The 19,817-nt window shown below is 39.6% G+C and overlaps 1 protein-coding gene across 3 annotated transcripts in view; it reads right to left on the reverse strand.

The window, feature by feature from the left end:
- bard1 (BRCA1 associated RING domain 1) overlaps positions 1-19,817 on the reverse strand; it is a 24,373-nt gene continuing 4,556 nt past the window's right edge. For 2 of the 3 annotated variants that reach the window (XM_004081856.5, XM_011489667.4), the window contains exons 6-11: positions 15,180-15,352; positions 9,048-9,180; positions 8,780-8,912; positions 7,041-7,133; positions 1,852-1,949; positions 1-811 (exon numbers count right to left, since the gene is read on the reverse strand). In XM_004081856.5, coding sequence (XP_004081904.1) covers positions 464-811; positions 1,852-1,949; positions 7,041-7,133; positions 8,780-8,912; positions 9,048-9,180; positions 15,180-15,352 — 978 coding nt within the window. In that variant the 3' untranslated portion in view covers positions 1-463. Of the gene's footprint in view, positions 812-1,851; positions 1,950-7,040; positions 7,134-8,217; positions 8,324-8,779; positions 8,913-9,047; positions 9,181-15,179; positions 15,353-19,817 lie in introns of all 3 variants that reach the window. The other variant, XR_013652900.1, reaches the window with a different exon arrangement.

Genomic DNA, 19,817 nt, shown 5'->3' on the forward strand with positions numbered 1-19,817 from the left:
TTTTTGAACATTTGTATTTTTAATATACTTTAACAACATGATGTTTACAACTTGCATGAGTCTGAAGAGAAAAGAAAAGCATAATTACTCAATTTTTCACAATACTGAATGCAATTAAAACTCCTTTGTTCCACTGACATCAGGTCCATTTTAACAACATCATAATAAATCAACAACTACAGACAGTTTTTTCAAGTAAGGAATGCTACAAACACTTGATTGTCTTTTCTTAAACCCACTGGATGCAACCACTGATGAGTTTTACAAACTCAAAAACACGAAAAAAACATTTAATGCCCATTTAAACTACAATCAAAGGGCCATGATTTTTGTTTTATTGTTTACTCCTTTTGCATTTAAGTAATTTAAAGAATAACTAAATAACTAATAGAATAACTAAAATACATTCTGACCACTTTAAAAAGTCCTCTGATGTCTGAATCAAGAATATCAAAAGAATGTCTTAGCCCACTATCTGAGGCTCTGGAACAGGGAGAAGGGAGAATGCTGTAATACAGTCTATGACCCAGGTGCAGGGAGCAGACCAAACCTTCCCCCGCCGGACCACCGCAGGCTTATAAGAGCTCTCTGGGTCATATATGATGTACTGGGTGCACAGAGCCTGGTCGGAACCAGGAACCGCGTGGTACGCTGCAGCACTCAGAGTCTGAGTCACATCGCTGTCTGGCTTGGGCTGCCGGCTCAGGAGTTGGCCTCCTCCTTCCCGCAGCAGTTTGGCGAGCTCGTCTTTGTCTGGTGCCTTAAAGGAGCCCAGGAGGAAGAAGAAGCATCCGTCGAAGAGGGGAGGGAGCTACGAACCAAAATGCACATTCAGGCAGTATTTTGAACTTTGCTTTCTTGTGTTCAATTAAATTCTTCAACCTAAAACCCAAAATGGGTCACAAAACCATGCAAGTCTTCAGCACATGTGATCGCACCTGCAGAATTACAAGGTCTCCACTCACCATAAGGTACATGAATTTTTCCATTTCATTTTCTGCATAAGATTAAGGAGAACATTTTTAAATGTGGAACTAATTTATTTTTTTAGGAACTAAAGAATCTAAAGGTAAACCATGCAGAACTGCTGTTTAAAGGAGCGGTAAATTGGATTAATGCATACTGTTCAATTTAAAGCATTAAGTGACTTCAGGAGTTGTGGTGAATTTGGAAAAATGAAAAAATGTTCGCAAGCGAAAGTGAAATAAGGACAAGTTCCTTATTTCTCAAATGAGACTGATGCCACCAATCAGAATGAGTTTTGTTTGAAATTAAAACTGTGCGGAATGATCATCGGGGATATGTCAAACAAACTACATGCATGTTTATTATCATCATGGTTGCATATAACAGTCCCCATGTTCTTCTAATTTGCAACCTTCCTGGAGGTGGTATTGTTCAGGGGGAAAATATATTCATACACAATGTCGAGTAAAATATATTTGCTGCTTTTATTATTCTGTTTTTTATGCAACTACAGAAAATGACTTACCAAATTGAAAATCGTATTCTAGTAGGCGGCATTCATTTGACTATCAAACTCAACATTCATGCCAGCTGGTGAATCAGCAAATAAAATAAAAAAGTTCCAGTCCAGATATATTCTTGTTTACTTTGGTAATTCCCCTGACTTGTGCGCTGGAGGCCTTTTTTTCCCTTCATCAATAAATGTATTTCTGGCTTGGTGTCAACCTGTTTTTCACAGCATTGGTTTTTGGCTTTGTGTCTTTGGTCCCCATTTTGATCTGAATTGCTTTTTAAAAAAAAAAGGATAAACAGGTGTTGCTACCTGCCAAACAAAATGTGGATCTAGAACTGACCACGATATTTTACGTGTGTGTGCTTGTTTACCAAGCTGCATCTGTTGATGCGACTGCGCCGAGGACCTTCTCCTGCTTCATGCTCGGCTTCAGGCAGCCGCCTCCCCGCCTGCAAACATGCCTCCACCCCTGCCATCAGAGACGGAATAAAGAAAATTACAGCTTCAACTCATAATGTTGACTTGAAAGAGGGTGGCAACACAGGTTTGAAGGAAGCATGGCAGATTTCACGGCTGCTTCATGACGACTTCAGAAATGCAAGTGACCGGTGTAAGCTGTAGCTGTTGACAGAGCAGCCCACACTGCTGGGATTAAGAAGAATTTGGCCATCAGATCCCTTTAAGTGACTCTAGAGGCCCTTTCTGAGTCCAAAGAAGAACGTCGGGATGGCTAACATTTGTCTGAGTTGGAAATGGTGCTTTTGTTTGAACTTCCTAAAGAAACTTTCTTTTCTCCAGTTGAAGGGAAAGGCTGCTCATTTTAATGACCTCTCAGTGTCACAGACTAAAATTGCTTCTGAACATGTCACAGATCAAAGATTCACTGTGCATAGACGGCGGTTCTAAAGGAGGAAAAACACTAGCAATCCTTCCCACTGAACTGTTAAAAAGATGCAACTCGTTCTCATGAGCAGACTTATAAACAAGCCTGACTTCAAACTGCCATGACAGATGAAAGCAACAAAAAAACACAAAGGGTATTGGTCCAGTCTTCCATACATAATAATATATTTAAATTCCATAAATAAATCATTTATAGTTTCACATAAACATGTTAATGAATTGAAATGAATCTGTGCTGAATCTAAATTAGATCCTTAGTGGTACCAAAAAAAACTATCATTTTATCTGCACTTTTTCCAAAATGTTCTCCTGACAGAATCAATCATTGCTAAATGGGGACTGCTTCTCCACAAGAGTGGAAGTGTTTCCACCTTCTCTTTGATGAGGGCAAAGACAAGAGAGCCACTTGAGGGAATCAAAAAGTTTTACATTTACTAAATAATTGGGGTTACACAAAAATGCACCAATGAATTCTAGGTTAAACAATTTGTAATAAATACTTAAGGGTTACGTCGCTAAAGGCCTCATTAACCAGCACAGGTCCGTTGATTCAGATGGTGTGTGTTTTTGGGCCGTCTGGGCCTGTGGAGGGTCTAGAGAGGAGCGGCTGCATCCTAAAGGCAGCGCTGATGTGTCTTGCAGTTCCTGTGAGGCTCCCGCGACCACCTTAAGGGACGTCATGAAAAAGAACTGAGCCATTGTCATGTGTGTGGTAAGTGTATTTGTGCGTTGCACACACTTCTAACATACAAGTGATGCTGTTGTTAGATGCCCTTACATCGCACTCTAGTCACCCACAGGATGCCCACACAAACTACACTCTGATTTCCTAATTTCTAACAGTCCCGCTGCACACATAGAGCGTGCACTTATCACGTGAACAGCACCAACCGACCTCCTGCGCTTTGTTCAGGGTTTGGGGAGAGTAGAAAATAATGAAAAAATCTGTTCAACACACCTGCGTCTTACCTACTATTGACTGTTACGTGTTGTATAAGTGTTCGCTACGACCTGTGATGTGCATGAACATTTTCAATCTACGGACTTACTGAGCTGTCTACGACCTTTTTCATCTTGCCCGGGCCACCTCCGTACCCGGTACAGGTTTACACATTTTTACCCACAGTCTGTGTCCACCTGTAAGGGCCGCTGTTACTGAAGCCTTCAGCCTTTATGCTGCCTCTGAGCTGGAATGGAATGGCTGTGCGATTGACAAAACAAGCCAATAATATTACATTATTATAGCTTGCTTTGCATAAACTCAAATGTCAAACAAATTAGCTTGTGTGAAGTCTTAATGGGTAACAGCAGTACCTTAACAAGAACTTTCTTTTCTTAATGTACAGCAAAGTCCAAAATATCTGGCAAATTTAGACATAGAAAGTTTTATTTAACCAGAAAGCATTTCTTGGTTATCCATGATGCAGGCATATCCCAGAAGGACACGAGATGATGTAAAAGAAACAACATTATAAGAAAAAAAGAAAAAGAAAAACTGGTGTGACAGCAGTGTGAAAACACGATCTTACAGCTGTCTGTTATTTTTACTCATTAGCAAAAGCTAGCAGAAAGCGTAGTATAGTTAATGTGTTGGGCTAATTTTGTAAACATATCAAACCGAACAGGTTCTAGTTTTTAAAAACTAAAATCAAATTTTACAAGGTTTGGGGCATTATGCTTTGGTCTCAGATGTTGAACTGCTCCGAGGTTCAAATATGCCTCTTATTTCTAAACCAGCACACAGATCCCTTCAATTATCTGGCAATATACACATATCTGCCACGGTCCTCATTATTTTTTTCCCACTTTGCACCTTCAGGTGTGAATGGATGGGAAAAGAAATGTCTGCATTTGTCGAAGGCACAGAACTGACTAATACGTGTTAGCAGGCCAGACCTATGGTTACCAGCTCAAAAAGATCTGTTTGAAGTCATGGACACAGGAAACTCATCCACTCTTTTCTGCTGAAGTTTTAAGACTAGAAAAATAGACAAAAAATATGCATATTTTAGTCGATATCTAAGAAGAAAAAATTTTAATTGAATCCTTAAAAAGATCCTAAAAGATGCTAAACGATAATTGAAATACTGCTAAAAAAATTGGAAGAATATTTATATTAAAAACAAAAACACCATCATTTAAGTAACAAGAGCAAACCGAGTTAGAGAATGTAATTTTCTAATGTACTCAGAAAATCGTAGCAGTAAAAAAGAAACTTAAATAAATTCACATTAAAGATAAAATGCTATTTGCTGATAAAATGACACAGGTGTTAAAGTGAGAACATTTGATTTTATTGATGAAATGATGAATATAATATTTTTATGAAAAAAAAAACTAAAAAGTTTTTGAAAATCTGTTTTATTAGTTAATCCATATCACACCTTAGTGCAAGTGTGCATTTTTAGATTTTTTCTATTCCTTCCATCACTATTTCTTAACCACTGTAACTTGTTTTAAGAAACAGTCCTCAGGAGAAAACTTAAAAAATGAATATTATTGACCACTTAGCAACACCTGACTGAATACAAAAAAGGCCGCTTCCCCTTTTTAGTTATTATTCAGTGTTTTCATGATCACCATTCAAGTGCTTTTTGCTTAAAAATTGTTTAAAAAACAATTCTCCAGCTAAGCATAAGATTTCATCAATTTTTTGCTCAGAAAATAAATATTCAAGAAAAACTGGCACTTCTATTTGAAGCAATTTGATATAATAGTGGTGTGGGGATTTTCCAACTTTTGGCTAAAGGCACAGGAAGGCAGGAAAAGTAAAAAAAAAAAAAAAAAAAAAAAAAATAAAGGCAGATACTGCTTTGGCTGTAATGAGGGAGGCGAGTTGAGCCAATTGTTCAGCCGGCATGGAGGACAGAGAAGCAGGGGTGCTGAGTATGATCCTGATGCACAAAGTGGTACAGTGACACATCCACAGTTGAACTGGCACACTGGCAGGCACAAACACTTCTGGCATTGTACTCAACACAGAAAGTGAAGTGATGCTACTGATAAATACACTCGTGAAGGGCAAACCAAGGTGCTGGAAAACTCTTTGACAGCATGTCTCTTTTCTCTTTGCCTGAAGCTGACTTCTTCTGAATATCTGCTTGATGGCGGCTGTAAGACTGGCTGAGAAAAGCAAAATTACTTTGTATCTCACCAAAAAGAAAAAGGGGAGAGAAGCCTAAGCCGTCATTTCATTGCTAGTGATATTAAAGCCTTGTGGCACATTGATTTCCAGATTTTATCCCCGAGTCATCCACCCACCCTATCTACGCGCCAGACATGTAAGCCGGAGAGCGCACACACAGCGGCGAGCAGGAACAATTGTTCTGAAAATTGCTTGTTGCAAACTGTTCTTCCAGTGTTTTCCGGGAGGACGTGTTGTGCATCAAATTGGGAGTGAATTTTCAAGGCCCCCACACCACACCGCTCTGTCATAAAGATAATCGATGTAGTCTGATGGTTGAGACATTATGTTACAAATAAAACCGGCATTATACCTGGCTTCTATTTCCCTGAATGAAACAAATGACAATGTAAGTTCAACAGCATTTTCAAGGTAAAATGACCATTTAGGCTGATGTGTGCGTTTCTGCAGGGATGACGCATCAGGGACATTTCTTGTTCAAAACATTTGCATACTGAATAGTATGCGGTTCACCAATCAGCCCTGCATGCTACTTGTACTCTGGGTACATGTACAAATCTTTGTCAAGTCTTTTTCTTTTATTCCACTATCTAAAAGTATTTGTGTCATACAATTACATCCGGGCACAAACCGCAATTATTCATTTCTCCTTTATGATCACTATTCAATAGGTTGGCACTTCTTGGAATTAAAAAGGACGCTACCCCAACGTCACCATCAAATCAAAGTCCCTGATTGGTCAAAGTTCAACTGGTTTAACTTTCAACAAGTGTTTAATGGCCAAGCATTTTGTACATAAAGCGTAGCGACGTGTGAACACGAGAGTTCTGAGAAGGGAAGCTTTAGATCACATTGAATCACGAGTTAAACGCATATTGCCGGTTAAAACGTAGCATAAGACAAAGAAGTAGGGTAGTTCCGATTCACCCAAATGTAAAACGGTCTTTCCTTATTGAAGACATAAACCCATTTGCAGCATTTGTCATTTCATGATGGGTTTTATTCTTTGCGGCGATAATTTACTTCTAAGGTCATTGTACTTTTTTTCAAACTCTTTCATTGTGACCAAATAAATCTATTGTATCTTTTGACTGACAGGTCTCTTTGCAAATCCTCTGCTGAACAAGACCTCACTGGATTTGTTAGACCCACTCCTAATTTCAGACCATACTGGTGATGACAGAGGTGCTCAAGGCTATAAATTAGCTTGAGTTTGACCATTTAGAAACCAATTGGTCAAGTGACCACAACTAACCTCCATTTATTTACATTGGATGTCACAGGATGGCTCCAGTGTTATTCTTTCCCCACACTGGGAGATTCATTCCACAGTGCCAGACAAGATAATCAAAGTTCAAGATGTTTAGCTTTTACACAGTGAAATAAGGACTGCTGGGAGTAAGGAATCAAGTACAAAGGGAAAAAAAAAATTCTTGGGGATTCCAGGAGGAGAGAGGAACCCATGGAGATCACAAAGAGATTGTTCTGATCAATACTGCATTCCACACTTACAGCTGTAGTTGACAACCCAGCAACCAGCCAGAAGAGCCAGAAGGGTGGAGGAGTTTGTGGGTATCGGTCCTTCTGGCACCACGACATGGCTTACTGGGAAAAGGATGAAAGCACAAAAGAAAGCCAATCTGAAAATGTTATGCATGAGGAACTCCTGCCACACACTAAAAATCTGCTGCCTGTTGTGATCCTCCAAGGTACTTAACAAGTTCATGCCAAGACTTCATAATCAGGTGAGATTTAGTATTATAAACTATCATGTATGATCTGAGGATCATATTGATTGAACTGAATAAGACATTTGCTCCATGAATTATGGATTTTTAGCTCACACAAAGCCCTAAATGCATATAGTATGTCTAAATGTTAAAACTGCAGAGAAATCCGTCCTATAGACAGAGAATTAAGACGGCACACTCCAAAGCCTGGACTGCATAATGTGAACGTACCAAATATAACAAATATTCAAAAGTTTTTGAGGTTGGGGAGCTTCAGAGACAACCTCAAAGCACAGGTTTCTTCTGTCAGATGAAGGAGTGCTTTATATGATCTTCACAATTACATGTGCTTACATCATTTCTGGCTCCTGCAACAACCAAGACAGACTGTAATATTAAGGATTTTGTAATGTGAAACTAGGTGGAAACAAAGCTTAAGATGAGTGGAAACATGATTTTGAACACAGATTTGACTGGAAAAAGGAAACATTAATAAGGAAAATTCTTTAAAAAGTGTTTTTGATTTAGACTTCCCTGGTTTATTAATCCCAGTGGGTCTTATTTTGACAGTGAGACCAGGTAAACTTATTTTAAGCCACTCAGACAGTTCCTGGCAAAGCCATAAAAGATCAACCTGCAGCTCTGTGCTATAATAGCAGGGCCATCTAATTACAGGTTTATTAAATTTCAAATACAAGCCTACTGCCTCTTCATTTTGGAACACAGCTCACCTGACAAGTGCAGAATGAAGATAATTATATCTCCAGGAAAAAAAAAACATTGTGCAATAACCATGTATTTTGGCATTTCTGCAGGCTTTCAGTTCAAAATTCAAAACAGTGAAAAAGTATGAACTTTCACCCCTGCAGCCATAGAGAAGTGCTTCTGCTTTTTCATTAGTGTGTATTCATCACTCTGACTATACCGCCAAACATTTTATGAGGAATGATTTCAATTACTTTGTCTCGGTGGTGTTCTCCCAGCCGTTAGAATGCAGCGGCGGGGAAGCGGCAGTATCGCGGTGATGTATACGCCTCCAGAAGCGATGCTTTGCTGCTGTTAAACCTTCATGGGTGATAATGTTCAAACTCAAAATGCTAAACTGATCTGGGTAAGACAGCTAAGTCTATAAAGTCCAGCTGCGTCAGGAAAATACCAACTGAGATAAAAATCCCATATTGGTGAAGGATTTAGTCCTGACAACAAACAGCAAGGAATCAAGATTACAGAAACCACCAGGAAACCTAAAACTCACCTAATCACACAATAGCTAGGCTCCATCTCAGAGCATTTGGGAAGAAAATGGACAGACAACAATATGTCGCTGAGAAGAATAAATGTAAATATATGTATTTATTCACCACTAAACTATGTATTTTTTATCATTATTTAATCCCCTATCCTACGTAGCTGAGAGCCCATCTCTAAGTTGAAAAGCAAAGGCATGCAGAAAGAATTCAGAGGTTTGCAGGACTGCAGAAAATTTGCCCCAGAGAGGAGATGTCATTCACACAAGCCAACCTGAGGCAGAGAAGGTGTCAGACATTCTCCCTTCCAGCAGCTCTTCCAGTTTGGCCAGCTGGTGTTGCTCTCGCTGTGACAGCTTGGAAGCCAAAAGCACCACAGTTTGATCACCTTTCACAGATTCACTCACCTTTAACAAAAGAAAAAAGCACATAACACAGGTGTGTGCATACAAGAATAAGCAGCAGCCCTCTGGGTTTTTCTTAAAAAAGAAAAAAAACAAACAAAGAAAAAAAAACCTATTCAGTTTTTTAAGAAAACATACCACAGAGAGACTGGCTGATGGGCTGGGAGATGTATGAGAATTGGCACGCTGGATTCCTTCAGAGGCCTCTTGGAAAATATTCAGCATCTCTGGGCTCACTGCATAATCTGCAGGCCGCTTTCCATGCAGATTACTGTGGAGAAAAAAATTCAACAGATAAAGTGTGTCAGTGTTTCAAAGAATGCACTCATTGCTGTAATGGGTTGGACGCTGTGTCGACCGTCTGGTGACCACATGTTTAAAATACCAACAAAAAAACTTGCTGCAGCTTGATCAACAAGAGTCAAAACACCCTCCTGTATGTAAAAAAAACAAAAACAACAAATGTCTCTTTACTAAGATAGTCTTAGGGTGTATTCAGACTGGAAAAATTATTTCGTTCCAGATCTAGTCCCGAACCTTGCAATAGGTCTGTATTCAGACAGGCATCTTTCTGTTACGGACCAAAGCTTGTAACAAAACCATGTGACTAAAGATCTCGTCAGTCCTTTGCCAGGAACTAAGAATGGGGGGTGGGGGGGGGGGGGGGGGGTCAAAGCAACAAGAGAAAGACGGACGTGCTGTGCTTTATAATCCTTATTGGGACAGTTAACTTATTAAAACTTTATTTTTCAATTACCAAAGCCCAAGCCCAGCGATGAATGAGTGTGCTACAAGCTCCCCGCTAAAAGCTCTCAGCAGCAGGGGTGGTGGTGGGGTTGGAGGGTTCACTCCGCGACAACCGTCCTACCCATAACTCAGTGGCAAATTTAAAGTCCTAAAAAACCAGACTTTTTTTTTTTATTTTGCCAAAAAAATAATCATAATTAAAAGACCACTAGGAATGCTTTACAATATCCATCCATCCATCGTCTTCCGTTTGTTCCCTTTCGGGGTCACGGGGCTGCCAGAGCCAATCCCGGCCACTTGTGGGCGAAGATAAGGGACACCCTGGACAGGTCACCAGTCTGTCACAGGGTAGAGTGTCCACAATATATCAAAAGATGATCAGAGTGGGACTTTAAAAAGAGTTTTTTCTGTGAATTTCAATGCTCAGCACAGGTTTTAACAATGAAAACTATCCACTTTATTAGAAACAGTTACAGCAATCTGGTATTATTGAGATAATCTAGATTATCCCAATAATCTTTAGATATACTGTGGACACTCTACCCTGCAAGACTTGAAAGGGCATATATCATGCTATTATTAAGCCCTTTATAGTAAACAATACCCATGTATATGAAAATGTATTTTTTTTTAATATTAGTTTTACGCCCTGAGCTTTTTTCTAACCAATAAGTAAAACGACTCGATCTCTGGGGCACCAGCTTTCACTCCGTGTGGGTGTCGCCCATTTCATGATATCAACCTAGAGCCGGCCTCAGCAACGTGTCTACGTCTCGCCCACAAAAACAAACAACATCCAAACTTTGGCAAAGATAGATGTGCATATTGTGCAAATAAAAGGAATGGGTTTTTGCCAGACACCGGTTGCACAGCGGAGGAAATGGGTGTTTGTCCTTTACACACAGCCTTTATCCTTGAAAATATTCACTCCAACACACACATTCATGCACACACATTTGCTAACAAAAACACGCACATACATTTAACAAGGAAGGTGGGACCTCTGACACCTGGCAATGGCGGTCCCTTGGGTGCTGGCTTCCTGGGCCCAGCGGCCCTCTCTCTACGCAGGGAGAGGCATCACTGAGTTCTCTGGGAAGACCATGACGGATCACATCACGACTGAGCCTGGGGGTGACCGTGTCCCTGTGGTGTGGGTTATGGTCCTTGCCCTTGTGCGCAAGCCTTCTCCAAAATTCCAACTGTCGGTGAGCCTGGTCGGGCCATGTTTACAACATTCCTTGTGGACCCCCATTTCTCTTGGGCGTCCTCCTCTGGGACAGGGGTGGCCAGCCCCTGCCTCGCTCTTTCCTGGACCAACCCTGGACTGGGGGGGTGGCTAACCTGTTGCGTGGGGCGGGTCTCCCTTGGAGGGCCCTCGCTCGTGCCTGGGGTTGGGTAGGGGGATGCTCAGAACTCCTGGGTAGTGGTGGTGGGGCGCTTGTCTGGGGCTGGGGGTGTTCTCCTGGGGCAGGGCCCCGCCTTGGGCCCTCTCAGCTGCTCTTCTGGTTGGGCTGGAGCTTTCACTCTCTGTCCCCCTCTACCTCCCTGCTCTCTGGCATTGGGGGCCTCTGTGGCGGTTCATTCAGTTGTGTGAAAATGTTATCATCTTAAGAACTTATACTTGAACTTGTCATTTCTAAGAGCAAACTGTTAAGGTCAGTGTTTTTTTGCACTCTTTGCCACATAATAACCACATAATAAAAAAAATGGCAACATTTCTGTTTTTAAGTGTTTAGGAAGATGCACAGTTCTAACAGCATTTAAGATCAATCCTAACTTTCAAATCAATGAACTCCTCAGTGACCTGGGTCATTTAGTTAGCATGCATGTAAAATGGCTTCGTTGTGGCCTTTTTTTGTTTTTTTCTTTTCAGTGGCCGAGCAGGACACAGAAATTCAATATTTGCAATTGCTGAGATCTAAGCAAAATAGTCTGGCAATATCAATTCTTGTTTGTTTTGTGAAACGGTGCACTCGTGTGTGTCTTTCACTTACTGGCATAGAACTGTTTGATATGAGATTGAATGGAAATTTTTCCCTCCTATAAACAAACTCTGTTTTCACTGTTAAATGAAAGAAAGCCTTGAACACATGAAACATGCCTCCATGGCATTTTTAAATGCAAATTTGAATAGAGGCTTACCAAATATTTTGACTACAGTCGACTACATCTTGTAAAAAAAAAAAGTGTGCTAACTGGCTAATTACACAGAGGACATTGGAGACAAGTTTAAGTTCAAAGAAGATTTGTGAAACATGGCAGAGGTCACCTTGAGAAAGGGGAGAAATAACAAAGTGAAGGAGTAGGAAGAGAGGATATGAAGAGAAGAACCAAGCCTGCTAGGTTGTCTCTAAAAGATTAGGCGTCAGCAAAGATAACACTGGAGGGACAATTAATAGGTCCACTGGTCCATAAAATATTTCATTTGGATTCATACCCCCAGCCAGCACACAAACACAAACAGAAAATGTCCCCAACACTTAAACATATGTGCATATTCAAGTTTGTTAAGCAGCACAATGTGACAGGAATATGCAAAAATCTAGAAAAAGTTGCAGGTGGTAAAAAAGAAAAGACATTCTCACTTTTTTCAGTTTAATTATACAAGTAGAAGGAAAGCCACCGTTATTTGGTTTTCTTTCTTTGTCATTGTGTGTGATAAGTTCATATCAAACTATTCGAAGTCTCTGATGAGTAGGCCAATCAAAGCAACTCAATGACCAGTTTCCAACAGCTTACTCGCAGCAGTGTACTGACGCAGATTTTGATTTACTTCCCTGCATCTTTCAAACAAGTGACATGACCTATTGAAGACACTGAGAAGCAGCTAACCGCTGGCTCTATAAAAGTAAAAGTTTTGATGGTTGGCCAGTTAAAAGCACTCAAATTAATCTTAATTTAATCTTAATGAAAAACAGCTCTCTGTTGCAACCTGCCTCCATTGGTCTTTTGATGAACTGTCACTGTGATACTGAGATGAATTGTGGTACTTCTTAGTTTGCACCAAAGTCAAGAACAGGAAGTGGGCCAAGCCATAACATTCACCATTTGAATTGTTTCTTAGAGCAAAGGCTTTTAGAGTGCATGCGTCAAAGTCAAGGGCTGAGATGACAATATTTGATCACTGTCCTCCATGTGCCACCAATGCATAATAAATCCCACAATGCACTGTTGACATGTTTGCATATTCAAAGACTGTATTTGAGAGTCCTTTCTCCTCTTTGATACAGACGAACAAATATCACACGGCGATCTACACCTTCATTCCAACCAGTGGATTTCCTAAGAATTTGTTTTCAGACTGCTGGAAAATGTTGTCGGGGAAAATTGTATTTTCTACAGAAAAGCAGTAGAAAGAACTTTAGAAAATAAATTAAATTGATTTTTCTTTTATTTAATGTTCGATTCTGCTTTTTGGTACAAATTGTTTCATCAACTTTGCCAGTTCCAGTTTCAAGAATATGCAGCACACACTGGCAAATCGAGCTTCAAATGTCATTTTCTCTCACATCTGTTTTTATTTTTTGGCTATGGTTGTATTATTGGCCAGTAGGAAAAGTTTTCATATTTATTTTTATTTTTTATTTCATGATTAAAATTGTTATACTTTGTAGACTTTGCTACTTTTAAGTTGAATTCATGCAATAAGGTCATTTGTAGGTTCTCACAAACCATGAAACCAGTCCAGCTACCAGCTTACAGTTCATTTTTTACTATTACTTTAGTTCATTGTGTTTTGAGTTTGATTTAGAGTTGGACTTAAAAAAAACTCAATAGAATATTCAAATACAGCACGGAACAATGAAAAGCCATCACAGTAGAGCTCTAAACACACAGAGCTGAGTGCCAGTCTTTCCATTACTAATTGCATTGGCAGAGGTCTTGCTTTGCTTTTTGCTTATGTTTGTGATTTTGCTTAAAAGGCAGAAGTTTGGACGAGGCTTAAATTCATCTAAGTTACTTTCAAAATAATACATACTTCCATCGAAAAACAAATAACATGATACAAAGAACAGAACTGAGGCCTTACAGTTGAAACTCAAATAATTAGATAGAAATGTTATGTGTTAAGAAAAGTTATTTAGTCTCCATAAAGTGTGCATAAAATGGCTGACACTAATACTAATCAAAAGTGTATGCAAATGGTCTACAATCGGTTTGATGCCTTTACTGCAAAAAACGCTGAACTATGTTGTGGCATTTGAACCGAGGAAAAGTCTTCCATTTTTTGACCTTCCATCCTAACTGTTTAGCTACTTTCATGTTTCATTATATTATTCATTCTATTAGCATATATGTGTTGAATCTGCCTTCTGTTTGCTTCAGACAGAATACCACAGTCTGTGCGAACACAGAAACTTACAGGCTCAAAATATGTAGTAGAGCTGCAGAAACAGATGATTTGACTTCAATAGAACTTAATATTTGATTTAAATTTGATTTAAAATCAATATTATTTAATTAGAAAAAACAGTTTCCTATAAAAAATGATTTAAACAGAGGAAAGGTGAAACGTTTATTATAATATGATTTCTTACTTAAAAATCTAATGTAATAATACAAATGTACTTTTTCGCAAATTTATTTTTTGTAAAAACCTGTTTTAAAGTTCAATCAGTTCATGGATTTCATAAATTAACAGTTTATTTAGTAGATCAGAATTGACTCAAATTGATTAGGCAATTTCCTCCAATCCACATCAACCATCTATTAATGTTAGATTAACTAACACTGTCTGCAATAGGAGGATGCAGTATAGAAAGTGGATTAGAAATGGGTGAAAGCGATTTGCAAAGTCAAGTAGATTACAACTATTAGAGTACACTAAGTGGTAAATGGCATAAACTTATACAGCACTTCACTACCTTCCTAAGCGACCAAAACCACTTTACAGTCACAGTCCCATTCACCCATGCACACAAGGACATTTCAGCACATAGGCAGGGAAGGCGGGAGCTGAACCTGCAATCTTTCCATCACAGGTGGAGCGCTTTGCACAACAGCTGCCCCACTAATCATTTTTATCATTATTATTACTGCTCTTGCACCTTAATATTCAACTTTTATGTGCATCACACAGTTTAGCTCATGAAAGTCTCTTTTTCACAGTTATTCTCAGCTTAATTTTCACAACAGTTCATTTGTATATAGATATAGTCATTTACTGATGCACAGTTCTATTTTAGATTTGGTGTGAATGTTCCAGATATCCTGCACATATCCTACCATGTCTTTTATTTTATTTAACCTAATTGAGTTCAGAGCGAACGGCAAAACATCTCATTGTACAGGGAAACCAGTTTCCTTACTGTACATATGACCATAAGCTCTTTGAATCCTTTTAATGGGGGAATCAAGGGAAATGTTGCTTGATCACATAAATGTGGCACATGTTGATTTTGACCAAATAAATAAATAGGTGTGTTGTGCACCCCGAGTTATTTTATCATTCAAGAAACTTTAATCATCAAGTCTCAAACCAGATTCTTTCGGCAGCTTTTGGCTTTGGTGGTCACTTACAGAACGTTCTGCGAGGCTCCGAGCTGCAACAGCACTTTGACGATGGCCGAGTGTCCGTTCCTGACAGCATCGTGGAGTGGAGAGTCATTTTCATAGCCTGGTGTGTTCAGCAGGGCTCCTCTTGTGGCCAGCACCTCAACAACAGTCAGGTGACCCAAGTTACATGCCTCATGCTAAGAGGAAAAAAAGAGGTAATGGTTATATTAAGGCATACTTTGCACCAAATTCAACACAACTAGACGTTTTTGTGTTAGGTGGCTCCAATCAATAATGACAGGGTTTGAGACAGCGATTAGAATTTGTCTTTGTTCACCCTGGTCCTATTCCTTAGACTGTGCTCACATTAAGAGGAGAATTTTGTGTCATTTGAAGCTCTCCTTAAATACATAATTGGCAGATATTTCACACACAAAAGAGCATGTTGAATGAAAAGAGCAGTAATAGCAAGAACATGACCACAATTACAATGATTTACCCCAAAAATAAATATGATTTCATTTTTCTAGAAGGTTAATTGTGGGTCATCAGAAAATGAGAATGACGCTTCTGACAGCCTTTTCAGGCAAATATGTCCCACTTAATGTGCAACACTGTATGCCTTTCTTCAGTGTCCAGAAATAATGTCTGGATTATTACGTGGTCTTTGAAAATGTACAACCCCTTTCTTTGTCTTGTTCACAATTCTTAAGATAGATAGTTCCCACAAGATGCCACAAAGCAGTCCCTCCTGTCTCTGTACCCCATGTCCTCCACTGATGTACACCCAGCAGAGTCTGAGTTTTTCTTTTTTTTAGATAAGACTCTCAGCTGAGCTGCAATTCTGAGGTGTACAGAGGAGAAGAAACGAAGATAGGACAGTCCCCTGAGGTGCTCCTCTGCTGCTGACCACCTTCTCAGAAACACTGCCAGTTAAATCTCACAAGTCGTTGCCCATGTGGTCCTCTGCTGGCATTTCCTGCAGGTTCTTGGACAAAAGAGGAGACGGGATCATGTTGAAAGCCCTGCAAAATTTGGACAATACCATTCTGACAGGGTTGCTTGCTCTGTCCCTTTGAGTGTAGGCTCTGCGGCGGGAAGATGACAGCAGGCACCTCAGCACAAACCACAGTCAAAATGATTTGGAAGAGCCATTCAGCTGAAACGATTAAATCTTTTTAGCACTTTGATAACTGTAATCATCAAGTGCAGGTAGATGGATTTTTTTTTTAATCGTTTTTTAGAAATCAAGAAATGTTGCCTTCATCTTAGGCCTGCACGATATACCGCAAATTTATCGTTATCGCAACATCAAGCTGTGCAATATGCATACTGCAAAAGATGGCGAAAATCGCAATAAATGGTTACCTTAAATGTGCTAAAACAAACTCAAGGCAGCTTGAAATATTGAACAAATGAAATAAATCCCTTTATGCATTTAACCAATCGGAAGGACCCTTTTACGTTGTTGATCAATCAGATGAGCCCTTTTATGTTTGATGTTTGCCTCCTACATCGACAAGGGTCATTTGGAGTATAATTTTTAAACTGTTGCAGTGGAATGGAAATGATGTTTTTGGTTGTTTTGCTATTTGTTTATATACTGCAAATTATATCACTATCGCAATATTAATCACCAATATCGCATATCGCGAGTTTTACTCATATCGTGCAGCCCTACTTCATCTGCATCAAATCATTGTTCCTGTTCACCTCTGGGAAAAAAAACAAGCAGTGTTGCCAGATAGCTTGAGAAATGGAAGCCACAGAATGGGTTTCTTTTTGGAAGAAATAGAGGGGAGTAAAGAAGTTGTAGGTATCTTGTCTGACCTGAAAAGTGTGCCAGCAGTGATGCTGCATGAACACCACTGATTGTGGGAAAAGCCTCAGGAAGTGTAGCAAGTTTGAGCCTTTTTGATTTTAAGTTTCTTTTTGAGGTCAGATTGGAGCGTAATGGTAAACACCTTGTCCTTGTTAAAGTCCCACTCTGGTATTCTTTTGATCCATTTCAAAAGCGTTCCCAGAGGTCAAATCCAAAAACCTGTAATTTCCTAAGACGTAGTTTCTCCAAAGCAGCAGGAGTTCATTAGAGTTTTGCCTCTGAGTTGCAGGTTCAGAGCAAGCCCGCCCCCACTTCCCATCACTCATCTGTTTATGCGCTCTGCCGATACCAGCCCCTCCCAATCCTAACCTAACATTACTGCTGCAACAAAAATGGCGAGCAATATCGGAGGCATCCAGCCGTACAGTTTGGGGCCAGCTTGGACGAGGAAAACAAAGACGTACATCAATCTTTTTTACCTCAAGTGGATGCATCGGAATGGAGCTTCTACTACAACTACAAGCTTTTTCAAAGAGCATTTTTTTAAGCTGCCCCCGATTCAAAATTACTTGAATGAAGAAATACTCAAAAATGCAATTTTGTGCTAGTTTTCTTAACATATGTCCTCCATCATCTAATCCAGTGTTTTTCAACCAGTGTGCCGCGGCACACTAGTGTGCCGTGGGAGATGGTCAAGTGTGCCGTGGGAAATTGCCCTCATTAACTGATCTAAAAACATTTCCCATCTCCAGGATTTTAGCTCTCTGTTCATCCAAACAGGCCCTGATAAAACACTGAGGAGTTAGGAATATAAAAGATCGTAAAATACATTTTCTTTGCGTTTATTTTATTTTATTAAAGACATTTTGATATGAATGACGGTGCAGTACCGCGATTCAGCTGCACCTTCGACTGTATTTTGGAAAAGTCCCGTCCCTTTAACTGTCTCCACCAATCATTCTTGGGGGGGTTAATCACATGTCATCAGTCTGACCAATCAGAAGTGCTTAAAGTCTTCACTTCCTTGTCCCGATTTAGCTCGTAAAGTCGCTCAGTTCTAACAGAAATACCAGCTAAAGCTCGTCTTTAGCGGTGTAGCTTTGCACAGAATCCGGTATCAGACCGTGGAACAAGTGAACAAAACAATGAAGCTCCGAAAACCGATCTTCGGCCGTTTTATGCACTACATTTCCCATGATGCATTGGGTTGTGAGAGTGACAGTGCAAAAGGAGATCTGTTGTTAAACGTCTTGAAACCAAGGAACACACAAGCTGTTTTTAAATCTTCTAATTTAACTTTTATTGCATCTTTTAGAAAAAAACAGCTGCAGTTTCCAGCTTTTTCTGTAACAATTATCTCAAAAATGCATGTGAGATTGTGCAGGGACTGTAGATCAATACAGACTATCAGTTTCTCCTTTTTTTTAAATTTTTGGATGCTGGTGTGCCGCGGGATTTTTTTTAAGGTTAAAGTGTGCCGTGGCTCAGAAAAGGTTGAAAAACACTGATCTAATCAATACGACACAAACATGTTAAAAAAGACCAAAAACCCAATTTTTGATCGGAGTAACTTCTTCAAGACACGGACGATTCAAGCTAATCAAAAGTATCATCATTTTGGAGGGGAATGGGCTCCACATAAAAAATGAGTATTTGTAACGGTCATAACAGGAAATTCTTTCTAAACTCATCAACACAGAGGTTCATCCACTTCATCTTTACTTGTGTCCTTTCATCTAGTGACCAGGATATGGGAGGCAGTGAGTGTGTGCATCCTGAGCATTCAGATATATTAGATTCAGCTTCTTGTCCTCTGGAGTAGCAGCTGACAAACAACATAGAAAGGAGTAGGCCTGCACAATATACCGCAAATTTATCGTTATCGCAAAATCCAGCTCTGCAAATATCGCAATAAATCGTAAACCTTAAATGTGCTAAAACAATCTTATGTCAGCTTGAACCATTTAACGAATCAAATAAATCCATTTATGCATTTGACCAATCGGATGGAGGCCTATTAATTTAGATGTTTGTCACCGATGTCGACGAGTGACATTTAGAGTATACTTTTTAAACTGTTGCAATGTAATGGGAATGGTTATTTGGTTATTTTGCTATTTGTTTATATACCGCGAATTATATCGTTATCGCAATTTTAATCTCTAATATCGCATATTGCAAGTTTTCCTCATATCGTGCAGCCCTAGAAACGAGTGTAGCAGACAGAGGAGAATCTAACGTCTCCTGACATCATCATGTCTGCTTAAAGACGTCGCTTTAGTAACATGTCAACCAGGGAACTGATGAAGAAATCTACAATGGAGGTTTATTGTTGAGTAGGATGAATCAAAATTTATGGTTGTACGTCTATTTTACAGACCTACTTTTTCACAGCAACTTACCTGGATGACATTGTCTATTTATTTTTATTTTTTTAATCAAAACCAGCAGTTCTTCCTCTTTTACTTTTTTTTTCATCTCATGGTTTTCGTTTCTCTCCACTCAACCTGTTAAAAGGCCAAAAGATCGAAAGGATGAAGACGTGCTACAGTTTTGCAAACAGTCCGGGCTCTCCCCCTTTTTTTCCTGCCCGTTATCTGACATTCCCCATGATGATCCAAGGAAGAAGGGGCTTGATGTTATTTCACCGTTCTCTCCACTTTACACCCCCCTGACAGCTGCAGCGCTCCCTCTTGAACTTAGCAGGTATTCATCTTTTTCCAAGGTAAACTTTAAACGTCTGACTGCTTCATCGTCTGATTCTTTAAGGGCACAAGTCTGACATCAGATTGGTCTCTCTCATCACAGCACAAGCAGTACAATCACACAAACAGAATGCC

The sequence above is a fragment of the Oryzias latipes genome, chromosome 21 (genome assembly GCF_053564925.1).
Source record: "Oryzias latipes strain Hd-rR chromosome 21, Olatipes_Hd-rR_3.1".
NCBI classification, from domain to species: Eukaryota; Metazoa; Chordata; class Actinopteri; order Beloniformes; family Adrianichthyidae; genus Oryzias; species Oryzias latipes.